At 48.0% G+C, this 26,541-nt stretch overlaps 1 protein-coding gene across 1 annotated transcript in view; it reads left to right on the forward strand.

Moving 5' to 3' along the window:
• SPOCK1 (SPARC (osteonectin), cwcv and kazal like domains proteoglycan 1) overlaps positions 1-26,541 on the forward strand; it is a 461,737-nt gene that overhangs the window by 380,899 nt on the left and 54,297 nt on the right. The window contains exon 6 of the mRNA XM_087816357.1: positions 1,449-1,563. Coding sequence (XP_087672483.1) covers positions 1,449-1,563 — 115 coding nt within the window. The remainder of the gene's footprint in view (positions 1-1,448; positions 1,564-26,541) is intronic.

Here is a 26,541-nt window from a genome sequence, read left to right on the forward strand (position 1 = left end):
GCCAGGACAGGAGTGATTCCTCTCTGCTCAGACCCGCTCCTGGTGGCCAGAGGGCCCTCCCCACAGGCAGCAGTGACCATGGGATGGGACTCCATTCATTGCCCTGTGTCTCTGCCCCTTCCCATGGAGCCTTTAGCCTCGCTACTTGTGAGCTTTGTGTGATTGGCTGGCTCTTCATTCCAAATGCAAAAAAATACATTTATACCTGTTTCCTCCTCTTTTTTTTTTTTTAACACCCCCAAAGTTTTTTTTCCTGAAGTGAGGACTTATGGGCGTCCCTCATCAGTTCCCAAGAATGTCATTTTGGAGTTTGTTTTTTGCTTTTCCACTGCCAGGCTGCAGACTCTGAGAGGTGGGCTTGCAGTCCACAGTGTTTAGCCTGGAGCTCTGCAAACACTGCCCTGTGCAGGTCAGCACACGGGCCTCTGCCCGCTGTGGCCTCGCACCTCAGGACACATGGAGCAAGCAGACAAGTGCTGCCTGAGCAAGTCCTGCTGCAAAGAAATCGCCACCTGCAAAGAAATCGCCACCTGCAATCCTGCCATTTCACACCTGCTCTGCGCATGCAGCAGAGAGGCTGTGGGTGGGGATTCTGAGCCCTTGTCACTTGGTCCTGAAGTGGGGAGGGAGCCAGTGACGGCCCTGTGCTGCTGGGGAACACTTATTTCTCCCTCCTCACATCTCTGTAGTCATGTTGTCATAATGAGATGGCTGTTCATCCTTGTGGCCTTTTGCACCTGTGAGTGACATCCGTCTTTGCCACTGAGTGAGGACTGGCAAGTGCATAGATGGCTTTGGGGCTTTGACTGTGAATCTGAGAATCAGGTAGATGCTTCTGCCAGTCACAGGCTGGTAAGACAACCACAGGCATCCTCCTGGGAAGGACTGTGTCAACTTGGGCTTGGATGGTTGAAACAAAAGCATTGACTCCTCTTGTTCCTGAAGGGAAGCACTGGGCCTCACACATACTGTCCAAACTAGATAGTTGCTAAATAGTTAACTAAATAGATACTCTTCTCCCCAAGAAGAGCGTGGGTGCAGCTGAGCAGGACCAGGAATGCTCCAAGGTGGAGCCTCCCCACCTGGGACAAGGAAATGTGGAGAAGCAGCCTCTGCTGGGGGGAGGAGGGCTTTGTGGAGCCTATGGGATTCCAGGGTGTTGTTTCAGATACTCTCATTAACAGTCACGGTTGAGCTTACCAACTTATTAAAAGCAAGCCTTCCAGTGTTGCAGCAGCGTTTTTAGGTGTTACACTGCGTTTGGAAAAACATTTCTCATTGAATGTGCTGTAATTCAGATCTTTAACTGAGACAGACTCCATTCTCCGTCTGTGCTCCCGTGCACCTCCTCTTACTGTGGGTCGGGAGGCACGGGTTGTGCCCTGAGGAAGCCAAGCGGGCGTTTGCCTGGCCGCATCCCTAAGGCCTGTTCTGTGTCTCCTTTGCAGTGCAAGATGGAGTTCCACGCTTGCTCTACCGGCAAGAGCCTCACCACCCTCTGCGATGGGCCCTGCCCATGTCTCCCAGAGCCCGAGCCACCAAAATACAAGGCCGAAAAGAATGGTGAGTGGGGGTCGCAGGGGAATCCCTGAAAGGGTCAGGGAGGTTGGGCATGGCCAACTCTGCCCAGATGCCAGCAATGTGGCATTTATCAGAGCTGTTCCAGCCCGGGCAGGGGAGAGGGGCTACTTGGAGAGTCCTACAGCTTATTCAGGGACTCTCACCTGAATGAACTGCCTTCAGCCACCATTGAAGGAAGAAGAAGGGCTGAGAGTCTTTGAAGTTAATTCTGCTGGCCCACGATAGGCACGAGGTTCTTCAAGAGGTCAGACTGGCCCTGGTGTAGGAAGGGCAGGTGCCTCGGCGTCTAAGACCAGGACCTGCCCTGGGGTACATCTTGGTCTAATCTCTAAATCCTTTGAACTTCTCAAGGCCAAATTTCAAAACAGAGACTGCAGAGATGCCATAGGGTGGAGAGTATCTCCCCCCAGAGCGTTTCTCTATTAATGTATTCTGCCTGGAGAAGGCGTGGAGCCGGGGGACACATGAAAGGAGCTACCTCCCCAGGGGCAGCTGTGGCCCTTCCATGGCCGAGAGGGTCAGGCAGGTTGGCTTATTTGGATATTTTCATGGTGGAGAAACTAAAGTCATCCCACTGGTCTCGGCTCCTTTTTGAGGCTTCCTTAATGAGACCCAGAATAGAAGGTTGCCCTCTGGGGATCTGGGCTTTCTCAGTTGTGGCTGGCTAGTCCATGTGTGTGTGTGTGTTCTGTGTGTGCATGTGTCCCTGTGTGTGTGTGCGCACACACCCACGTGCATGTCTTCTGGTGTCTTCTCTTTGTAAAGACGATGAACAGGGTGTGCACGTTTATCCATCTGCCTCTTTTTAGGTCGTATTGTCTTTTCCAGGGCACATGGGTGAGTTCAAGTCTCCATTTGTTCATGGTGGCGACTGTAGAAATATTGCATTCAGGGCTCTTTGGGAGGTTTCGCTCAGAACGTGGAGGGACGTTGTGAACCGTAAAGCACTGTGGTCACAAGTAATCTCCGTAGATTGCTCCTGATTACCGAGAAGCTGGTCTCACTGCATTGTGGCCTGATCCATTTATACAACTGCAGTGAGAAACGCTAATGAACGTATATCACCCTCCCTGTAGTGTGGACAGAGAGCCTTAGCCCTGTGGTGTTAAGCAACTGGAGCTCAGGCAATTAGCTTCTGTGGGGAGATTCGCTAAGCATCATTTTAGGAAGACTTAGTAGCCTCTGCTATTTTAGGTATATTGTTTATTGCTTTTATTGACCCTTCCCTCTGAGGCATGGAAACCAAAGCAAGAATCGCATCCCCACCCTCTTGCCTGCAGTTTGTGTAATGGGGTGAAGGCCTCTCCTCACAGGTGTCCTGCTCTTCTGCGTTCCTGACTTGCCACGAGGGGGTAGCAGGCCAGTTTCCTGGGATGGCTCTGTGGTTTTCCCAATGAAGCACAGCCCTTATTCTCAGTGGTGGGCTTGTCATACCGGATTAAATGAGATTCACTCTCAAGCGTGACACTCTAGGCCTGGCCTCGACTGCACATCTACTTGTTCAATCATATACCGGTAAAAATGGGAACAGACTTTTATTGAGCCTGTGCAAGTAACTACGTTGCCATCAAAAGGGAAGAGACTCAGAGACCAGCGCTGCTCCGGAATTCTGAGAGCTCAGGGGCAACAAGAAGACCATGCAAATGAGTTTCATTTCCAAATGTCTGTAAAGCTTAGTTAATATCGCCAAGTTAATAGTGAGAGCTAGACCAGGAAGGAGGAAGGACTTCCTCGCACACCTGTCAGAAATGAGAACAATAACAATGCTGGTTCAAAACAGATCATTAAAAGTACTTTTCCCGCATCGGTCCTTCAGTCCTATGTAGTTATTTTTTGTTCCACTGGCTCTTGGGTCACCAGTTTGCTTTTCTGAAGTCTTCTGCCCCTGGAAAGAGCCCTGCAATCCACTCAGTCTCTACCACCATCCGGCATGTGCCTGAGAAATACCACCTTGGAAGCCTAACAGTGAGTCTGTTACATGACGTATCTGTCGACCACCCTTGGCACAGCTCTTTCCGTGAGGCTCCGAGGCTGTCCTCCTCGGTTAAACACCCAGTTTCTGGGCTGTGACTTACATGAGGAGGGAAGCAGAGACTACCCGTTGGTGATAAGACTGAATGGCTGAAGTTAATTTATCACATATCCAACAGTATCCTAATGAAGGAGGGTATAATCCCCTGTCAGGGTGTAATGCTTAACTTTTAAATGTGGATTTGATAGGTGGTTCCCTGGAGAAGAAGGACATATTGTGGGCAGTGAGGGCATCGATAAATCCCTGGGGTCATTATGTGAAATGATTAAATTAATAACATTTTACCTGGACAACATCCATCAAGGGAAGGCTGACCTTCTTTGATTTGACAGCTCTTTCTGTGCAGCCCTTGCAGTAGTTTGTGACCTGCAGTGAATACCAAGCTGAAGCTGCAGCACTTGGGGGAGAGGTCAGAGGTGAAATGAAAGGCAGCTTCCTTTTGGCAACTTCACTGTGGGGGTGGGGGGGGAGGGGGAGGGGTGTGACCACGTGATCCACCTCCCCTTTCCGTGGACGGCTCCTTCCAGAGCTCGGGGCAGTGGGTGCAGAGCCTCTACCTCAGTGTAGCCGTGGCTCTGGACTGTGTCAGGAGCAGTCTTGCTTCTGTGCCTCTTGCAGAAATGACATTTCATAGTCTCACAAATGCTGATGTGTCAAAATGTGGCATTATTGTTGTTGTCGATGTTTTATTTTCAATCTTACTGCTGTTTCGAACCTTGGTTCCACCAGGTAATGAAAACATCAATGTAGCCCCTTCCAGGTCAGTTCTGTCAATTCAGGGTCGTATCAACATTCTAGAAAGTAAGGATCGGGTGGGGCTCCTGAGCTGTGATGCTGGGGAAAGTGGCTCCTGGTGTTGTCTGTCTGTCTGTGGCATCCATCTTTATGGAGTTCTGGCATCTTCAGTTCGTTGGCCCTCAGTGTACATCTTCACTGCAGCCAGTGAGATGTGTGAGGTCCCATCCGTGACATCTGCTCACCATGTCTACAGGTCATACTGAGGCCCCTTTCTCCTGTGTCCTGCTCTTCTGGGTGCACTCTTCCTCACACAGCCCCTCTCTGGCCCCCTCATGGCCATGGAAACCTACCGTCAAGAAATACTTGGTGAGGTTGCCATCCCAGGGCCTCTCTCCTGGGGTCTGCTGGGTGGCCATGTCTCTTCTATGCAGAGGATAGTCCTAGAAGGCTCGCCTCAAATCAGAGTCCATATTGGTAGCAAAACACAGGTCCTCTCTGCTGCTGGGGCTGCCTCTCTGACTGGGTGTCACAGGTGCCTCTTCCCTGCCCAGGCCCCGGAGTCGGGTTGGAGACAGGGAGAGCTCCGGTAAACAGAACCTTTCCCAGGGGCTCGCCTGCCTCTACCTGTTCTCCTTCCCAAAATATCATCTCTGTCGCCCTGACTTTGATCAGTACTGGATGTGAGTGTGGAGGGCGTGTGGGCAGGTCTGACGCTCCTTTTGAATCTCATAGGCCGCTCTGCTTCTTGCAGCCTTTGACCTTTTGAATTACAGTGTACCCAGCTCTTGCAGATCACAAGTCTCCTGTCTCGGCTTTAAGTTTCAAGAGCATTTTGGGGAAGTCAAAACCAAGTGGCTGACTTTTTCTGTCCTTTGTCCTTTCTGCCATCTCCCCTTTGATGTGGCCCTTGAGGACATGGTGGAGGGTGGGGGCATCTTTTAATATCTCTAATTATTTCCTCTCACATCTTTGAATTACCTCAAGACCTTGGACACGTTACTTAATTGCTTTATCTCCCTTATCTCTACGATACCAGTCCAGCCTCAAGAGTGTAAAGTAATGATTGTCCTAAAAAAGAAAAAAAAAAAACGGAAAAAAGAGAAAATGTCTGAGGTACTCATTTCCTGGTGCCTTTACAGTGGTTGAAAATCTAAGGGGAAAACCGAGCTCTTTTATAAGCAGAGTCTTTAGGACACATTTGTCAACTAGCCAACCCTTTCTGCCTTCAGACCTGAGCTGCCCCCCCCCCCCCGCCTCCCTCTTTCCCAGACAGACCACTCCCACGGGGCCTGGTTCCATGTGGAGGATGGCTTTGGAGCTCCCTCCTTGCTGACATGAAAATTTCGCAGTTGTAAGACAGCAGAATTGGAAAGATCTCGCTTATCTTCCCACGGGGCCGTGTGTTCCTCCAGGTGCCTCAGGCTTCCCCATGAGGACCAGGGAAGGCCAAGTGGGGCGGCCTCCAACCTGTCCCCAGCGACTCCCTTCTTACTCTTCACTATGTGAGAGAGCATCTGCAGGAAGAGTTTGAGCACCGGGGATCCACGTTCAGTCCCCATTTACAGAAGAAGGAATCTTGCCTGGGGTGGAGCTGGGGTGGAGCCTGGGCCTCTTGACCCCAGCCCAGGGCCTTAGTTCCCACTGTGTGCACACTTGGTCACAGTCAGCGGCCATCAGCCGAAGGTGGTAGAGGGCCTGTAGCTGAGTTTGGTGGGAGTTAGGTTTAATTCCGCCAGGGTCTGATGTCACTTGCAAGCAGAGAATGTCACCATGTTCCCGCACCAGTGATGCTTTGAATGAAGGCCAAGGAGGAAGTAGAAAGAGCAACAGGATCCCTAAGGACAGCTCCTTCCTTGCTTCCGTTGGCACAGATTAGCTTTTGGAGAGCCAGTCAACCCCAAATTCTGGAGGAGGCTGGGGAACTATTACCCTTTCCCGCCTGACATGGGCTGGGAGGTGGGGCAGAGTGGGCCCAGCGGGTGCAGGGGAGGAGGGAGGGAGGGAGGGCTCCCCTCTCCAGCAGGCCCCGCCAGGGGGAAGCGACTACTCCCCTCCAGCTGAGCCGCTTGGAGCAGCAGAAAAGTAGCCTACGGTGACTTTCTTTTCTCCAATAGTGGCTCCAACCTGAGGGCTAGATCCTGGGGGAAAGTCCAGGCTTGAGGGCAGGTTGTCTAATTCCATTAGTTATCACAAGTGAGCTTGGGAGATGTGTTTAAATGGGAACAGGAGGTGGTGCCAAAGAGATGGGAGAAAACTCTTTCTGAGCTGTAATGTCTCAGTGGAAAAATCCTAAAAGAATCCTCCTGCAGAGGCTCCCAGCAAAATGGAGATTGGTCTTTGCATCCAGGAAAGAACTGTGTTTCTTTCATGCCTATTGTGTAGCAGGGTGAAAGGCCTCGGGCTTGCAAACTTGCCGTTTGAAAGCAGTTTATATTAATCTTTCCAAACCCACGTAGCTTCATCCACTTATTATTCAGTACTGCATTATGGTCAGAAATGAAACACAGGAATGGACATTTAATTTTTAGGGCCTTGTTATTCTAAATGTCATTACTTAAAAAAAAAAAAAAATCTTTAGAATTAAACTGGCAGCTGCATCAGGGAAGAAGACCTTACTGGTCAGGTCTCTTGACTTTGGCTTTGACTCAGGTTCTCCGCTTCTGTGGATTCAGCTCTGCAGAAGCAGACCCAGGTTCTCCTGGTCACTCTGAAGCATGCTTCATACAACTGATGGGGAAAAGCTAAAGGTGAAAAGAGAGAGAAGGGTAGACTGAGGCAGGGGTGGCCACGGTCATAACCAGAGTCCAGAGAAGGGGACAGAGGTTTGTGCTAGAAATTAATGGCTTTGATGGTTCACCCAAACAGTCCTCTCCTCCTGCTGCTATTCTTTAACTTATAAACTTATACATTCTAATATAAAATTCAAATATTATGGCAAAAAGTGTCTCATAGTCCCAGTTCCATTAGCTTTTTGTTGCATATGCTTCCAGTTATTTTTGATATACATACTAACATACTTTTTAAACTTTACTCGTCTAAAATCAGACTCATATCCTACATAATGTTTTGTACCCTGCCTCTTTTATATATCATAGATACGTTTTCACGTAAGTACAGACAGATCTACCTGTGTCTGTTTGTCTGTCTCCCTCCCTCCAGCCAACCTGCCCACACTGCTCCCTTGAACTCCATACTTAAATTTGTAGTGACTGCCCAGTATTTCTATTTGGACGTCAAGCTTAACAGGTCCAAAATCTAACTCCTGGTCTTTCCCCCAAATCTGTTTCCTCCTCTCGCAGTATTTACCATCTTAATGGCAGCTCCATATTTTGATTTGCTGAAGTAAAACAAACAGACACCCCTCTTTTTCTCAAATGCTTCATATAATCATGCTCTGCTTTGAAATTGATTTTCAAATATATTCTCTTCTCACCACCTCCACCTCCCTTGTGGTCCAAGACACCCTCATCTTTTATTTTAATAGCTTCCTAATTGATCTCCTGGCTTCTTCTTTCTCTTTTGAGCAGAGCGAACCAGTTCTGTAAAATGTAAGTCAGATTGTATAATCTCCTGTTCAAGACACACTAGTGACTTCCCCTCAAAAAGCTGAAGTCTTTTCAATGAGCAGCCAGGCCCAACATGATCAGGTCCCTGATATGCCTCTGTCCCCAGCTTTTGTTGTTGTACCACTTGCCTACTCAGCTCCAGGCACACAGCCCCTGTGGGGCCCTCAGATGTGTCAGTCACACCCCTGCCTCTGGGCTTTGACGGATGGTCCCCTCAGCCTGGGCCACCTTCCCAGACATCGACACGGCTCACTCCCTCTTGGAATCTCTGCACAAGTGTGACCTGCTCAGAACCCCTCCCCAGCACTCTGTCCCCTTCTCCTCTTTTATTTTTCTGCCTCCTTACCATTCATTTATCACCTTCCAATCTACCAGGTAACTTGTTTACTCATGTTGTTTACTGTCTTTTCACCCACCTAGAATAGAAGTTAATGATTTTTTTGTCTGGATTCTGAATAATTGTCAAAAGTTGAATGAACCTGCCTCACTGTTTTTAAAGGGTCCATTATGTAGATGTGCCATAGTTTACAACGTTGAAAATGGCCAACAATAAAAAAAGATTTATTGCGACAGTAGATAATCTTTAGAAGGTACTTAGTGTGTGTCCTGTGCCTCTCTGTGCTTGATGAGAAAACGTGAGATTTGGAGCATCTCTGCCCCTCGCCAAGGCCACTCAGCTTATAAGGGACAGAGCAGGAGTGTGAGGCCTTTCCTGGAACCTGCGCCGGTGCCCTCACATCCACCGTGCTCCTAACCTAATGCGATGTCCACTGAAAGGGCCGGCTCCTGCGGACACAGCAACACACACACGCACAGTGACAGTTGACTCGGACCCTCGCCGCCCTCCCCCAGAGTGCAGTGTCCCCGCCGGCAGCCGCCAGCTCGGGCTTCCTCTGAGGCGCAGCCACGGCCTCCTTCCCGCCCTGCCTGTGAGCTCGCTGAGCTCGCCGAAGTTCATCAGGGCGCCGGCGGGCTCATTGCTCACTCCCCATTCTGCTTTCCTGATAGCCACAGGTTCCCCACCTAGCTCCTCCAAGATGAAACTTCATTTGTAATCTGTCCCGAAGTCGACTCTTCTTCCATTGCCCTGCTATCTATTGCTGCGAAAAGACAGCATTACAATAAAAAAGAAATTGAAGTTATAATGGGAAGAAACGACTGCAACCCCGCAAAGCCAGCTGCTCCGTGAAATATTGGCAGCCCTGCTTCCCAGACCCAGGAGTTGTAGGGGCGTGGGAGGGGCTGGAGAAGAAGGCAGAGTGTCATAATTAAATGAGCTCAGTTTTAACTGTAGAAATAAATTCAGAGTTGAAAAAACATAGCTCTTTCACCTTCATGATGATGATGATTGTTTAAAAACTGAAAGTGACCATCAGACATGAAGGAGGCAGGACTGTGGCTTTGATTATTTAACTTGAGGAATATATAGCAATGCCAGATAAAGCCCGGAAGGGGCAGTTGGAAGTATAGATATTCAGATTGGTTGAGAGTGCAGCCAAAACAAAAACAAAACAAGCCAGATCTCTACAGTCTCTCACTATTCCTTCCTTTTCTTAAAGCACTCCTTTTAGCATTTCTTGCAATGCTAGTTTAGTGGTACTGAACTCCTTTAGCCTTTTTTTGTCTGGGAAGCTTTTTATTTCACCTTCAAATTTAAACAATAGCCTTGCTGGATAAAGCAATCTTGGTTGCATGTTCTTGCTTTTCATTACTTGGAGAACTTCATGCCACTCCCTTCTGGCCTGAAGAGTCTCTGTTGAGAAATCAGCTGTCAGCCTTCTGGGGCTTCCCTTGTAGGTCACTGCTTGTCTCTCGCAGCCCTTAATATTTTCTCTTTGTGCTTGACATTTGCCATTTTAATTATGATGTGTCTTGGAGTGGGTCTCTTTGGGTCCCTCTTGTTTGGAACCCTCTGTGCTTCCTGAACTTGTGCGGCTTTCTCCTTCGCCAGCCTAGGGAAGTTTTCTATCATTATTTCCGCCACCAAGTTCTCTATCCCTTGCTCTCTTTCCTCCCCCTCTGGAACTCCTATACTGCGAATGTTGTTTCCCTTCATGTTGTCCCAAAGCTCCCTTAGGTTGTCCTCATGCTTTTTAAGTATTTTTTTCTTTTTGCTGCTCTGATTGTGTGATTTTCTCTACTTTGTCTTCTAAGTCACATATTCTTTCCTCTGCTTCATTGAGCCTGCTTTTAATTCCTTCTAGTGCATTCTTGATATCAGATACAGCATTCTTTATCTCTGTGTGAGTTTTATTATGGTATGTGTCTCTTTTTTCATGTTTTCACTAAGGTTCTCGATCTTATCATCTAGAGTCTTCTTAAGTTCCTTGAACATCTTCATCATCCATACTCTGAACTCCATATCTGATAACTTGCTTAACTCCATCTCATCAACGTCTTTTTCTGGCAATGTTTCCTTTTCTTTAATTTGGGGGTTGTTTCTTTGTCTCCCCATTTTGGTAGGTCTTAGTGTTTGTATCTGTATATTAGATATATTTGCTGTCTCCCAGTCTTGTGGGATGGGATTTTGTCTTGTGGGTCGAGTGGAGCCCAGAGGTGTGTTTTCCTTATACTTCTGAGCTCTTTGGTCTAGGCATGTCCCTCTTGTGGGTGCCCCTTTTGTGGTTTCTTTATGTTCTCCTGTTGTGGGTGGGTCTAGATTGTTGTTGATCAGTCCTTGGGAGGACCCTTCTCTCAGGTTGGCTAATTGTGTCTCAGCCCCAACCTTGACGTGTAAGCTGTTGTACAGGTGCTGGCAAGGCAGGACACTACACAACTAAAATTCCAGGAAACAAGAAGTATCTTACAAAATATCTTGACAGTCACAATGAAAACAACCCACGTGAAAACAGAACTGGGAGAGTGAAGGGAGAACACACACACACACAAAATGCTTAAAACAAAAGAGAGAAAGAAAAGTAACGCTTAGAGAGAGAGAGATGTATATTGTTGTTAATACTCGTGAAAATTTCGAAAATAATAATAAACTAAAATGTAAAAAATAGAGATGCTACTGTGAAATAACAGAAGCAGAAAAAAAGATTCTGAAAGAAGGGCCAGCAAAAAATTAAGGGAGAGAATAGGAATAGGATAATAGTTGAAAATGAGAAAACAAAAATACAATAAAGAGAATAAGAGAAACTAACAATCAGACAGGAAGACAGAAGGGAGCATAATGAAAGAATGAAAGAAAAGTAGAAATAGAAAAAAGAAAAAGAAGAAAAAAGTTATGCCAGTGGATTGAGGGGAGAGAGAGAGATAAAGCCCAGGCAGGCAGGGAGTCCGGTAAGAGATTTGCGAGAAAGCATAGAGGAAAGCAGTAAACTTGATTATAATGATAAGGTCCCAGTTGTTAAGCAGGGATATCAAGAAAGTCTTGATATTAGAAGCAAGGATAAAACAAAACAAAGCAAATAACCAAAACAAAACTAAAAACAAGCTAAGCAAGACAAAATTCTTTTATAAAAAAGAGGAAAAGAAATTTAGTTAAAAAAATGTTTAAAAAAAAATTAATAAAAAAAATTATTATAAAATTTAAAAAAAGAAGAAAAAACAAATTTTCTCCCCTTTCTCTCCTTCCTAAGGAAAAAAGAGAAAAAATAAACCCACAAACAAAAAAGAAACAAAAAAACCCAAAAACCAAAAAAAAATTACCAAACAAAACAAAAAAACAGCAGAAGAAAAGGTAGTCAATCGGGTGAGTTTCTTCTGGGCAGCTTATGTTGTCTGAGGGTCACTGTGTTGTGTGCTGGTTTCTGTTCTCCTGGGAGGTGCTTGTGTATCACCCAATGTGAGGAACCGTCTAGGTTTGGCTCTGGTGTCCTTAGGTAGATGGTTGATCTGAGGCTCTCCGTGGCCCACCTCCTCTTGTCAGGTATTTTGCAACCTTGTAGTTGCCTGGTCTTACTCCAGAGTCTTCTGTAGGGTCTTTAGGGTGCAGGGTGGCTAGTGTAGCCTAGGGTATCACTCCCCTTAGAGGTGTCGCTGTCAGGCGCTCACTCTGCGGGAGTTAGTCTCTGGTCCACCGCCAGCTCCTCAGTCCCTCCCCTGTCCTCTGATTCTAGTTCCCCAGGCTCTGTCCTGCTGCAGCTTCAGATTGATTTCAGCCTGTTGCCTCTTCTGTCTGGGCTGTTTGAGCAGCCTGGGCCCAGTGGGTTAGATTAAGAACACCTTCAGGTGGGCCCTCTGCCTGCCCAGCCCCCAGCAGGGTTTTTCAGCGTTTCCTCCAGTTCCCAAAGAACGGTCCCCGGGAGTCTTGTTCTCCTCCCCTCCCCCACGCCAGGCAGACTCAGCACTTTCTGGGGCTCAGCACACTGCCCCACAGGGAGGCAGAGGGTCCCCGTGTGCGGCTGCTCAGTGCAGTCCTCTGGTCCCTCACCACTCGGGTGCCACAGACCTTGGGTCAGCCTTCCCTGTGGTTGGCACCCAGAGCACCAGACGCCGGTCGCAGCCGCCACTAGAGGCTTTGTTTCCTAGGAAGACGCCGGCCGCCATTAGAGGCCCTGTTTCCTAGGAAGGCGCCGGCCGCCATTAGAGGCCCTGTTTCCTGGGAAGGCGCCGGCCGCCATTAGAGGCCCTGTTTCCTAGGAAGGCGCCGGCCGCCATCAGAGGCCCTGTTTCCTAGGAAGGCGCCGGCCGCCATCAGAGGCCCTGTTTCCTAGGAAGGCGCCGGCCGCCATTAGAGGCCCTGTTTCCTAGGAAGACGCCGGCCGCCATTAGAGGCCCTGTTTCCTAGGAAGGCGCCGGCCGCCATTAGAGGCCCTGTTTCCTGGGAAGGCGCCGGCCGCCATCAGAGGCCCTGTTTCCTAGGATGGCGCCGGCCGCCATCAGAGGCCCTGTTTCCTGGGAAGGCGCCGGCCGCCATTAGAGGCCCTGTTTCCTAGGATGGCGCCGGCCGCCATCAGAGGCCCTGTTTCCTGCGAAGGCGCCGGCCGCCATTAGAGGCCCTGTTTCCTAGGAAGGCGCCGTTTCCTCCGGGACTCACCGCTCCCCTGGGCCCCTCTGCCCTGTGCGTGGGGTGCTCCTTCCCTTCGTCGCTCCGGGTGTGGGATCCCCGCTTTTGGATGCCGTCCGCACTCCCGAGGGGGGGAGCTTTGCAGCCTCCAAGCCTCGGGGCTCGGAGCCCAGCACAGGCCTCGGGCCTCCCCCTTCCTACACCCCCCTCTTACCGGACTCCATGACGTGTCTCCAGTGCTCCCCACTCGGCTCCGTCCACTCAGGTATGTTTCTCTGAGTTTTTCAAGCTGGTTACGCAGGATTTTAGGCGTAAATCGAGTTTGTGGCTGGGAGTGGGGGCCTCTGCTGCTTCTCACAGGGCCACCATCTTTCCTCCTTTTTAAAGCCTTTTTAAAATTTGTTTTTATGGGGGCTACTAATCCTATGAAATTACTATTGTGAGCGGTATTATTGAAGCTGAAGAGGTCTGGACTCATGTCCCTACATTTCTGCAGCTGTTAGAATTTAGGAGACTGTGTCCTAAGCCAGGGAGTGTTCGGAACTTAGAGGGGATGGAACCGTGTCCCCTTGCTCTCTCGGCCTGACCTGTCTGCACCCCAGTTCCTTTGGGGTTGTGGGTACTGCTGGCTCTCCCCAGGTTTCAGGCCCTGGCATCTGCACTTTCCCTAGACCCTCCCCAGCTACTGAAGGGTGGTTTCTGTGAGGCCCTTCCCCTGCCAGGTTCCTATCTGTGATTCTGTGCCTGCCAGTCTGGCCTCTGCACCTGGTCTTTGGCCTCAGCTTCCCTACGGATAGTGAGCACCATGCCCAGTGTATGCATGGGCCAGTGCGTGGCATAGATTAGGCTGTCTTTGATCATTTGTAGAATGAATTACAGTTTTCAAAGCGCTTTCATGTACTTGAGCTTGTGGCAGTCGCAGCATTGGAAAGGTTGGGCACTGAAGGTGTTCGGTCTCTGGGGTGATGGGGCAGGCGCAGCGACTCAGGGATGCCCATCTCTGGCCTTCCTTGTGTCATCATCATGGGGTTTGACCCAAGGTGGGGCCATAACTGCTGTGTGTGTTCCTGGGTCCTTTGGATTGGGGACAGATATCATCACCCAAACCAGGCTCAGGCAGGTCTTCTCTCTCCCCGTATCCTGCCTCCCTGACTTAGGAAGGAGGCTCAAGGTGTCTCAGGGAATGAGTATTTTTGCCTTGATGACAGAAGTGTAGCATCCTTTGGGATGGAACATTCTGTTAGTTTTCCTCGGGCTCTCATGAGAGGGAACATGTCTGGGCAAAGGAGGGAGTGCCAAGAACAAGCAAGGGTTTGCTCTCATTTGATTGAGACCTTCCGGCACAAGAATCATACATTTCCGTGTTTGAGGTAGCTGGGTTAAATCCCAGTTACCTCTGTGCCCACAGGACTCTAGCCTCTTCAGGAAAAATACAGTGAACTAAGATAACACTGATCTCTGTCTTCATGTACCTTACTTCTGAAGGCTTCTAAGCCCTATTTGAAATTAGAACTTGTTTTCTAAAACTGAGGGCAGTGATTGAGTCTGGAGCTAGTGAGTAATATGCCTTCACCTACCCATCTGCCAGCCAGCCAGCCAGCCAGCCAGCAAGCCAGCCAGCCAGCCAGCGAGCATTTATTAAAGTCCTAATGCTCAGGTCCTATGGTTCTCTCCCCTAAGTGGGATGTCAAGGACTCTAAATGCCAAATCCATCCATAATATGTTATTCGCGTGTCTGCATATGGAGCTCACTTATGTCCCAAGGTGACAATTGTCTAAGATGGGCTATTCTCCACCTTTTTCTGGAGTTGGGTTTACCAGTCTGGGACTCTGAGGGCTTTTTATTGCTTTCCAAGTACTTTGTTATCATTCTGACCTACTGTTGCTTTAAGCCTCTTGATGAGAAGAGCTAGACTTCACCTCATGTGCTTGAGACAAGGGAACTAGCTTAAACTATGGGCATGCTACTACATTTTGGGCCCTTTAATATACTGGCATTGCATTTCCACTGGATAGGTTTCTGTCATCTGCAGCTAACATGTTTTCTAATTGGCACAGACCACATCCCTTTAAAGATCATTTGCTTAGAGATGGGCAGTATCGTGTGGTGTGAGGACCTCCCAAGGAGTCGGGGACAATGGCATCTTGGTATCTAGGGAGGGGGAGACCCGAGATGGACTCAAGAGCATCGCTCAGAGTCTCACTAGACACGCTGAGTGTTTTAGGAGCTGCTGTTTTCAGAGTGAGGCGCAGGGGCCTGGATTGGCCTGGAGTGGGAGCCTCTGACCTTCAGTGAAGCTTGGCTGTGTCCCGGACATCATTGCAAAGACTGCTGAGGAGCAGAACGGATGTTCCATCGGTCACACTAGCTGGGCATGTTGGACTAGAGCATGCTGGGCATGAGATTGAGCAGAAGGAGCCACCCAGCTGGAGAAGACAGGTATGTGTTGGAAGACGGTAGAAATGCAAATTTTTAACTCAAAAAAACCCCAACACCATAGGAGTTATACATGTTTGTTATAGAACATTTGAAATTACGCAGTCTCCCAAACTGAGTATAATCATGTACTGCTTTGAAATCTTTATTATTAGCTTAATAATACTTAATAATATTCCCATATCACTAATGATTCTTTTAAAGCTTGATTTTTAATGGCTGTGTGGTGTCTGATTCTATAAATGTACTATAATTTTTATAACTAGTCCTCTACTGAGCAGTTAGGTCCTCTCTGATTTTTCATTATTACAAACACTGCTTTTATGAACATCACTGTGTATTAATTTTGCACACATCTTAATTATTTTCGTAGGGCACATTACCAGTGATGGAATTTCTGGGTAAGAGGATCTGCATGTTGTAACTCTTGTTACTTACGGCAGAATTTCTGCCAATAAATGTGTATCATAAGCAATATATGAGAATGCCTATTCAGAGGACACTTATCAACTTTGGATATTATAATTTTTAAAAGAATTTTTCTGCTACATGGGTTAAGAAAAAAGGTACTTTTGTTAGTTGGGATTTGGCTCAGCAAAAGAGGGTTTATATTATTTTAATGCATTTTAAGTCAAATGGTAGGAAGTCCAGGGCTGGTATGGAGCATCTCAGTCCTCCAGGCCTTTCCATCTTGTTGCTCTGAGAATCTTAGCATACAGTCTCATGGTCCAGCATGTCTGCTAGAGCTCCAGCCATTGCATCTGTAGTCCAGACAACAGGAAAAGGGGAAGAGCAAAGACGGGCACACTGCTTTCTTTAAGCTGACCTCTGTGAATTTGTATACAATTCTGCTCTCTTCTCAGTGGCCAACTCAGTCTGAATTTAGTATAAGTCTAGTTGCACGGTCCTGCCTAGATGCTGGAGAAGGTAAACTTTTAAGCTGAAAAGCAATGAAGCAGCTAAAAATCATGGTTCTTATTACTAAAGAAAAGCAGAAGAATGGACCTTGGGAGGCAATTACCTGCCTCTGTCACAGTCTGATGTTTTGCTTATTTGATTACACTGAAGGTTTAACTTTTTTATTTTTTATATATATTGGCTATTTGTAATGCTTTCTGAATTGCCTCATATACCCTATTCTTTCCCTTTTAGAGTGTTGGTCTTTTTCTCAATAATTTATAAGGTTATTCTTTTACATATTCAGCCTATGAATACATCATACATATTTCACATTTCCCCCCAGTTTGTTCATTTCCCTTTAATGGTATTTTCTGATAGACTAAGATTTTGTTGTTTTCACCCGTTCAAGACTATCATTCTTTTCTCTTGGAGTTTCTGGCTTTGATGTATGTCTAGAAATCTCTTCCCAGTCTGAGGCCAGGTAAAAATTTTACCTATGTTTTCATTTTGTTCTTTCATGGATCGAATTTTTCACGTTTGATGCATTAGGCCAGTGGCATTCAAACAGGAAGAAATGGCTTATACTGTGTTCCAGCCCTTAAAGCTTTCACCAAGGAGCCCTCATTCTTTCCCCACATAATGTGTGTTATTTTATATTCTCTGCCATTGTACTTCATATTTTAGAAAGTTACGTTCACGACCCACTCATGGATTGTGACCAGGGGTTGAAAAAAATGCTGCTTTAATCAGTCTCATACTTATTCTAGGGTACTTGGGCACGCAAACAGAAACTGGAACTGTAGTTTGTTTGTTTTTTTAATAGCCTATTTTTTAAATCATTTTTGCCCTGTCATCTAGCATTATCTTCTTTTTCAAATTTTTCCTGGCTTTTCTTACCCATTCTCCCAGATGATATTAAAACTCATTTTGAAAACTTTCAGAAAACGAGACTTAGACTGGCTTGCCCAGTCACTGGAGAAGCAGCGGGAAGGCTGCGGGGGTGCTGCTCTCCAGAGGCCTGACCTCCCTGCAAGGCCTGGGCGCCCGCAGCGCATCGCTGGCTCCATGGGCCCGCGCCCTGGGGAGTGGTGCTAGGCCGGCGCCCCCTGAGGGAGACCCGCTCTCCGTCCTTGGGGGAGCGATCACTCTCTCCAGGAGGAAATCCTTCGGACGCTTACTCAGATGTCTGGGAGCCTCAGTCTCGCCTATAGATAGTGGGCATTTTACCTTCCTCTCTCCAATGGAAATTTTAAGAAACCGCTGCCATTACTGTTACGCACTAGTGCTAGACACTGTGCGTGTGCATTTCCATGTAATCTTGAAAGCCCAGTGATGAGAGGTACTGCTCTCTTTATTTTGAAAATGAGAAAAAGGACCTCTGTGAATTCAAGTAGCTCAAGGTCACACATGAAGCAAATGGCTCAGATTTTAATCCAGACTCCTAGGTGTGGCTTTTAAAAGTACTTGACTACTTACATGTATGTTACATTTCTATTTTGGTGACTTAATGCTATGGCTGAACTTCCAGAGTGGAGTAGGTAATACTGTTGCTTTACTAGGAGCCCATGGCACGGTCAAGATCATTTTAAGTTTGGCTGGGGCACTACCTGTAGGTCAGGGCTGTGAGGCCTTTGCACGACCTGTCCGCCTGCAGTAGGTCTGGTGGCCACCTCATGCATCCCTCCCTTGGCTTCATTGGTCCTTGGTTATCCTTCATGCTCAGAGCTCTGTGTCTCTGTTTTTCAGCAACTGGTACCCAACCAAGTTCCATTTCCCAAAGTCATTACTTCAGTGTTCATTCTTTACGTAAACTTTTTTTATTTTAGAAAGGCTTTAGATTTACAGAAATATTACAGAGATAGCACACAGAGTTCCCATACATCCTGTGCTGTGCCCATTTCCTCCCATTATTAACATCTTACATTGGTATGGCTCAGTTGTGTCAGTTAATGAACCAATGATTGACATTATAATCATTTAAAGTCTTTATTTTGTTCAGATTTTGTGAGTTCTTACCTAATATCTTTGTTCTGGAATTGCACGCAGGACACCATGTTACACTTAGCTGTCCTGTCTCCTCAGGCTTCTCTGCCTGTGACAGTTTCTCAGATTTTCCTTGTTTTTAATGATTTTGACAGTTTGAGGTGTACTGGTCAGTTACTTTCTAGAAAGTCCCTCAATTGTGATTTGTTGGATGTTTTCCTCATGATTCACTAGGGTTGTGGGTTTTTAGGAGGAAGACACAGAGATAAGGTGCCATATCAATTACATCGTATCAATCACATCATGTCAAGAGCACATCTATCAACATGACTCAGCACCATTGATGGGAACCTTCGTCACCTGGCTGAGGTGGTGGTTGTCAGTTTCTCCCCAGTAACGTCATTCTTTTCTCCCTCCTTCATACTGTCCTCTTGAGGTGGAAGGCACCATGCTCAGCCCACATGCAGCGAGTGGGGATTCAGTGCCCCCACTCGGCCTCAGCATCTGCCATCATTTACCCAGTTTTTGAGGGTGGAGTATCTGCATCAATTACTGGAATTCTTCTGCACTGGAGATTTGTCTCCCCTTCCCTATTTATTACTTAGTCATGTATTTATGGACTCATAGACAATTTATTTTGTGCTTGAAGTTTTAATCCAGTACTGCTGGATTAATCCAGTCCAAAGATTTTGTTCAAATCCTTCCAGCTTTGAACATTGGGAGCTCTTGTGCTGGTGCCTGTGTCCCTTTGATATACTCCACTATGGTTTATTTTATTTACTTGCTTTTTGCTTTCTGGCACTCTGACACGCCCTAGGCTTTTCTTGCATGTTCCATATCCCAGCCGTAGAATCAGTCCCTTCTCCAAGCAGCCCTGGTTCCTTTTAATGGAGAATGGTATTAGAAACCAAAATCTGAGCACTAGATGTGCCCATTACAACTGGACATAGACTATACAAATTCTTTTGCGTGCCTCCCTCTGTCTCTGGATTTAGCTAAATGTGAGTTCATGCTGACGTCTCCAACTCCATTCCATTAGCGCATGAATCACTCCAGGCTCCTGCCTCTCTGGTCTCCGACTGTGAGGGACTCGGCTCCCAGCATCTGCCCCTCTATTCCTTAATCCTCCAGCTCCAGTGTGTACATGCAGCAGTGTTAGAATTGCCGACCCCCACCTGCTGCCTCTGGGAAAAACTTGATCCGCTAGAGGGCAGTCCCTTTGCCTTTAAGTATTATGTCTGGTCTCATTTCCAAAGCCACTCCGGTCAGCGCCTCTGTAATGAAGTTAAAATGCTTCATCACATTCTGCACTTCATCCCGGGGGCTCCCAACCTCCTAAGTGATATTTTAAAATTTGCATACATTGAGGTTCACCGTTTGTGCTGTAATGTTCTATGGGTTTTGACACATTCACTGTGTCATCTGTCTACCCTTACAGTGGCACGAAGAATAGTCTCACCACTCTAAAAATGTCCCTGTGCTTTGCTTTTTCAGCCACCCCACCTCCCCCATTTCCCCCACCTCCTCCACCTCAGAGCCTGGGAACCACTGATCTGTTTACCGTTGCTATAGTTTTGCCTTTTCCAAATGTCATGTAAATGGAACCGTACATTATGTACCCTTTTTATACTGACTTTTCACTTAGCGATATTCATTTCAGATTCATCTGTGTCCCTTTGTAGCTTGATATTTTATTCCTTTCTATCGCTGACTAGTGTTGCATGGTATGGATGTTTTAGAATTTGTTTATCCGCTCACCTATTGGAGGACATCTCCGTTGCTTCCAGACTGGGCAGTTACGGACAGAACTGATAGGTACATTTGAATGCCGCTTTTTGTGTTTCCATCGTTTTCAAATCAGCGGGGCGCTATTCCTGGATCTATAGTAAGACGTTTAGCTTTATAAGAAATGGTCGCACTGTCTTCCACAGCAGCTGTAGCATTTTGTATTCCCACCAGCAGTCACGAGTTTCCGTCGCTTTGCTTCCACACCAGCAATTGATATGGCCAGTTGTGTTTTGTTTTGCTTTCAGACATTCCTAATAGGTATGTGGTGATATGTCATTGTTTTAATTTGCATTTCCCTAATGACAAATGATGTTGAGAATTTTTTCAGATGGCTGTTTTCCATCTTACTTGGTGAGGTGCCTGTTCAGATCTTTGTACATTTTTTAATTGATTTGTTTGCCTTCCTACTGTTGAGTGTTGAGTACTTAATTTTGGACACAAGCCCTTAGTCAGATGTGTGTTTTGCAGATATTGTCTCCCAGGCTGTGGCTTGTGTTTGGGTTCTCCTAACAGTGTCATTCATGGAGCAGACATTTTAAATTTTAATGAAGTCCAGCTTATCTATTTTTTCTTTCATGGGTGGCGTTTGTTGTTTTTTCTGAAGACTTATCACTAAATCCAAAGTCACATCAATTTTATTCTTACTTTCTTCTAGAAGTTTTATGGTTTTACAATTTACGTTGAGGCTTATTGTCCATCTTGATTAATTTTCATGTAAGGCATAAGGTCTTTGTCTAGGTTCAGTCTTTTGTGTTTGAACATCTAATTGTTCCAGCACTATTTATTGAGAAGACTGTCCTTTCTCCATTGAATTGAATCCATTGCTGTGTCTCTTTTCCAAAAGTCAGTTGACTGTGTGGGTCTCAGCCCTCTGTTCTCTCCATTGATTTACTTGTCCATGTCTTTTCACCACTCCCACACTGTCTTAATTATTGTAGCCTTAGCGTTAAGTCTTGAAATCTGGTAGTATGAGTACTGCTACTTTGTGTTTCTTCTTGACTGTTAAAATACTCTTTAAACATTCTGTAATATAAAATATATTTTTAAAAGATGTGTTTGGTTCCCAGACTTCTTGCCTCAAGCATGTACTTTGTCTGGGTAATTCAGTGTTGGCCAAGCACATAGTAGGCCCCTGTTTATCACCTGTTGACGGCCTGGAAGGACAGCATGGGGACAGCTCCCTCAGTCTGCAAGTGAGCCCAGCAGATGGTCTGGTCTGGCCATCTCAGAGGACCCGTGAGTCTCAGCATCTCCCACAAGGTGATAAATACCTATGGTTCCCAAAAGAAAACGGATTCTTAGAGAAGATTACTAATATGAAGAGCTGTGAAGAGGTTTGTGGAATCGATGGGCCTTAGTAAAAATAGAGACGTGAATGAGAATGAGAGCCCTGACCAGGCCACATGGAAACAGGAAGGGCCGTTCATGGGATGCTTTCCACTAAGGCTCCGGCTGTGTGAACACTTTCACGGGCGATGCCTGTCCTCTCGAGTTGCCTGGCAATCTGGGTGTCGGGGAACATCTCCGGAAGTATCCATCCCCTACGCATTTTCTGGGTCTATATTTACAGAATGTTCTTACCCACCTGCCTTCCTTCGCTCCTAGATATGCTTGGAGACAGTCTCTAGCGTTTGTCTCCTCTCTGCAAGGCATACTTGGGCTTTGCGATAAATTTTCCAGCCAAAATGCAGTGCTGGGGCAAGGAGACATGTGCCCAGTGTGGGCGGGCAGCAGATGGAGCTCATCAGGATGCATTAGAGCAGGTGTCCAAGGCCTCACGTTCACCGTCCTTCCTGCTTCTTTGGATTGCTGGGTCGGCCCACTTCCACTGGAAGCCAGTCAGTGCTGACCACCCCTTGGCTCCAGGCTCAGAGCCCAGTCTCTCTGCCTCCACTGCCCAGCAGGCACTGGGCAGCTGCTGGACAGAGCCGAAGCCTGGAGTCAAGCGCAGGAGGAAGGAATCCGGAGGGAAAGGCTGGTTGTGGTGACGGCGCCACACCTCCTGGAAGGCAGCCTGGCAGACCCGAGCCGGCAGCTGGTTTGAGCAATGAATGGGTCACCTGTGGGGACATTTGGTCTTCACCTAACCTGAGGAAGGTTGACATGGGAGGGAAGCTGTTGCTCAGGTGGTGAGGCAGCCACCGGTACACCTGTGAATGTATGGCATTCCCCGGGACGCCCTGGAGGCGGCAGCCAGTGTTTCCTTTGGGGGCCGCTCTGCTGTGCAGGGTCAGCCCAATGCAGTGGCTCAGTACAGACTGCTGGCAGCAGAGGGTGTATAGGGGAATCATACTCGGCCCTGATGTCAGGACTGCGCCTCCCTCTGGGCCACTGTTAACAGAGCCCTGCCTGCTGAAGGTGTGGATACTGCCCTGGAAGCTGTTTGGGGGGGAACAGATGGTGACAGATGAGTATTTGTGATGTGAGTTTGCATCCCCCAGCTCCAGTCCTCTGTGAAGGCAGCGTGTGGGGTCAAATGACACTGAGGAGCAGCAGTGACTGAAATTCACGTCCCCACCAGGTCATCGGTATGGACATGGACATTGAGGTCCTCAGGATCAAGAGCCATTATTTCTTTGGGCTGCATGTGCCTCGGGTTTAGCCCTGTCCTCCCAAGGTCCCAATATGAGCAGAATGTCACTGTTGCAAAAGGCAGTGGAGGCAGAAAAGGAGAGTGAAGAAAAGTCCTGCTTCCAGGTTCAGACAGAAACCTACTAGCTGGATGACTTTTAGCAAATATTTTAACCCATTCGAATCCATGTCTTTCCTACTGGAGGAACAGAGATACGAATAATGATACCCCCTCATTGTGTTGCTTTGAGGTTTTAAGGAATCATCAAAGAAAAGCACTTGGAATGGGTTGTCCTTTACAGCTCAAACAGCATTACTGACATCACTGTCGTCATCATCATCTGCATTATTATTGGAAATAGGAGGGTCCCTTGGACAGTGTCCTGTCCATTCTGCCATCAGCGGCCTTGCATTAAATCAAAACCAGAAAACCCTCTCGGTTCCTACGGCAGGCAGGAACACAGGCTTCTGATCTCATAGAACTTACCCCTGCTCAGGGTGAGCATTCATAAATTCATTAAATTTCAATAATTATAAATATAAGCAAGGCCATAAGAAGTTATTAACTGCTAGGAAAACCAGTGTAATGGATGCATCTGTTTACAAATGGCCCAGACCACAGGCCTTTCCTGGGTTCCTGTCATTGTCAGTCTGCATCACAAACATCCTGTTTCTGCAAAGAGGGTGGGAGAGCAGAGAGGACAGTGGTGCAAGTCGGAGCCACTGCCCTGCTCCTCCCCTGCTGTTTTGGAATCCAATCCATACTCCCTTTCTCTTTTCCTGCCTTTCCCCTCCTGTACCTCTGAAGCCCCTCCTAATTCCACCCCCTTCCTCTCCCAAACCACCCAGGGAGTTGGAGCCTTGGCGCTGAAAAGATGCCCGCAGGACGGGGAGAAAGGGCGGGTGCATCCACTGGGACGCTCACCCCTTCCTGGGCCTGCTCTGGGTGGTCGCCTACCTGCCCCTTCCTCTCCGAGGCCAGCATCCTGGGTCCAGGGACGCTCCATGGGGCCTCAGAGGTGCTGAGCCCACCTGAGGCAGAGTAGAGCGGCATTCCTTGAGACCTTCCATGAGTCCTAGAGTTCCGTGACCAGAAGTGTGATCCAGAATCATTGTTCAACTCTCTCACCCTCTCCAAGCCGGAGGCGGGAGAGAGAATTCAGTGGCTTTTCTTTCTTCAACCCAATCCTGAGGATTTCCACCACCCCCTTCATAGCAGACTCACGGGAGAGAGGGCTCCACCCCTAGGCAGGAGCACACCTTTCTGCTCACCTTGCAGGTAGGCAGAAAGGTCTGCTGTCCCAAAGGCAGGTGACAAACCTGATAACCTGATGTAGCCTCTACCCCCAACCCCCACTGATATGATCATTAAAATATGTAAACGTAGCCCCCGGCAGACCTCCACCCTGTGAGTGAGGCCTGCAGCTCTGGCCACCTCTCCCTGATCAGCTGGGCCTCAGCCCTCAAACACTGGGTATAGGTGACTGGCACTCTGAAGCTTAATTTCTGTGTTTATCACTTCCAGTGCATATTTCTGTATCAAGAGACTTTTTTTAGGCTGGGACGTCTGTGGATAGAGAAATCTATAAATGAGACTGAGAGTGTACAGGGGTGGGCAAAAGTAGGTTTACCATTGTTTGTGTGGAAAAATATATAATACAAGAATAAATAATGTAAGAATAAAGTGTGTTTCATGTACTCACAACTGTAAACCTGCTTTTGTCCACCTCTGTATAGATGATGGTCTTACTCCCCTTTGTCTCAGTTGGAGGGACAGTGAATGGTTATATACCTTTTTATAGTAAGCCACATATATTAGGGGTTATCCAGTATAGTTCTACCATCACCCTAACTAGCACAGAAATTCATCCAAAGAATGTTGGCTGGGCACCTACGAGACAGACATGATGCTAAGTGCTGGGACCCTGTGTTAGCTCCCGCTGCTGTAACAAAATACCCCAGATTGGGTGGTTTAAACAAAAAACAGTCATTTCTCCCAGTTCTGACTGGAGTCTGGGATGTCCAAGGTCAAGGGGCTGAGACGGGTTGTGCCCTGGGTGAAATGCTCTCCCTGGCTTGCAGACAGCCGCCTTCCCGCTATATTTTCACATGATGCTGGAGAGACTGGGCTCCTCCTCCTCTTACAAAGACACTAACCCCATAGCAGAGGCTCTGCCTTTGGACATCATCTAAACTTAATGCCCTCCCCTAGGCCGCACCTCCTAACACCATCACAGTGGGGGTTAGGGCTTCGGCATGTGGATTCTGGGGGGGGCACAAACATTCAGTCCCTAAGAGACCCTGACCATGAAGAAGAGGGACTTGCTTTCACGGAGCTGGTGTTCTCGGGTGGCTCTCATTTAGCCGGCATGTGCCGTACATAGCTGCTCCGCCCCCACACATGTTGACCACAAGAGGAGAGGTCTAGGTTCCTATGCACCTCGTGTCCCTGCTCCCTGTGCCCATGTGTTCCCATGTCCAGCATCTAGTAAGTGCTTGGAAATGTTGAGCTTGATTGCCTGACATTGACCCTGAGGTTACCCACCCCGGCTCCCGGAGAGGCGTGGCCTCCTGCCTTGCTTCCTAAATGGGAAAGAAAGTTGCCTTGCAAGCAAGTGCGCTGTTTGAAATCAGCTTAATTTTTTGTGGTCTGACAGAAGAGGAAGCTGAGCCTCTAATTGCCGCTATCGGAGCCAGAGCACCTGCTGGCTCTGCTCTGGCTCCATCAGTGCGGAGCATTTCTGCAGGGCTGCGGCTGGCATCTGAAGGGAACATCACTTCTGGCTTTGGGGGGGGGGGGGCATTGTTACTAACCGTTCACTGTGTCTATCACTGTCTCACCTCTCCCTTTGAGGAGAGCAATCAATAACCTCTTAAATGTCTTGCTAAGTAAGTGTTTATGAAGCAGTTTCCCTAGAGGCTTAGCCTAGGGCACTGCTTGGGGCAGCAGGAACCACTGGGAGCAGGAAAATCCTGGAGGTTGAAGAGCCTCACACCCCCTTACCCCCAGCTCTGCCCAATTAACCCTACAGGGAGCTTCCTGTGGACAGCTCCAATCTGCCTCTTCCCTGGTTCACTTCCAGCAGGGAGCATCTGTCTGACACACAGAAGGCGTTGGAGCGGAGAGAAAACACAACTCTGCCCCTGTCCTGGCTCTTGGCCTTTCTTCTCCGAATGGCTTAGCCAGGAGAGAAGGTGAACTGGGTGGTCACCCGGGCACCGTAGGGCAAGGAGTTGCAGCAGACACATGCCCCACCCTCAGGGCCCCAGCTTGCGTTAGGCAGGGTTCCAGCAAGATCTGGTTAAGATTCATTCATCTGACAAAGGAGGGTGTGGGCACACGGTGACCTCAGGACCCTACTTTCCTCCCATCAAGTCACAAGTACTGGACAATCCATCCCAAGGGCATGGTAAACAAGACAGGCCAGCTGTGAAGGGGAGTGGCAAGGGGCCCCCTAAGCAGAGGCCCCAGGCCAGCGTTGTCTCTGATCATAGCTCCCTATCTTCTCCCCTCCATCTGCATTTGCCCTGCTCCAGGTTTGCCTGTTCCTTCTGGATAAACAGCCACCTTGCAGAGAGGTGTCTGCCACTGTGCCGGGAAGCAGACATCTCTGCTTAAAAATGGCTTTCTGGAGGGCATGAAGATCTGAGTCCTCCCCAGGGGTCCTCTGGTTCAGACTGATAGCCACTGACTGGTGGGAGAGCCTCGAGGGGGCAGCAGGTAGCTGCTCACTTCCTCCCTCTCCTCCTGCAGGTAGCACAGACACTTGCAGAAATAGCACTGTTTAGCCTGATTTAAATTCAGGTGCTAGGCTGTGTAGACATGTGCACACCAGGCCCCGGGTCTGAGGAGCTGCTTTCTGGCCTCATTCTCAGGGAAGGAGGCAGGCTGTGGAAGGACTCAGTGGCCAGCCTCCACTGCTGCACCTGCCCTTCCCACCCAGCCAGCCACCCTCTGTACCACCTGCATACACCATTCGGTGCTGATTTT

This window comes from Miniopterus natalensis, chromosome 4 (genome assembly GCF_054644295.1).
Source record: "Miniopterus natalensis isolate mMinNat1 chromosome 4, mMinNat1.hap1, whole genome shotgun sequence".
NCBI lineage: Eukaryota > Metazoa > Chordata > Mammalia > Chiroptera > Miniopteridae > Miniopterus > Miniopterus natalensis.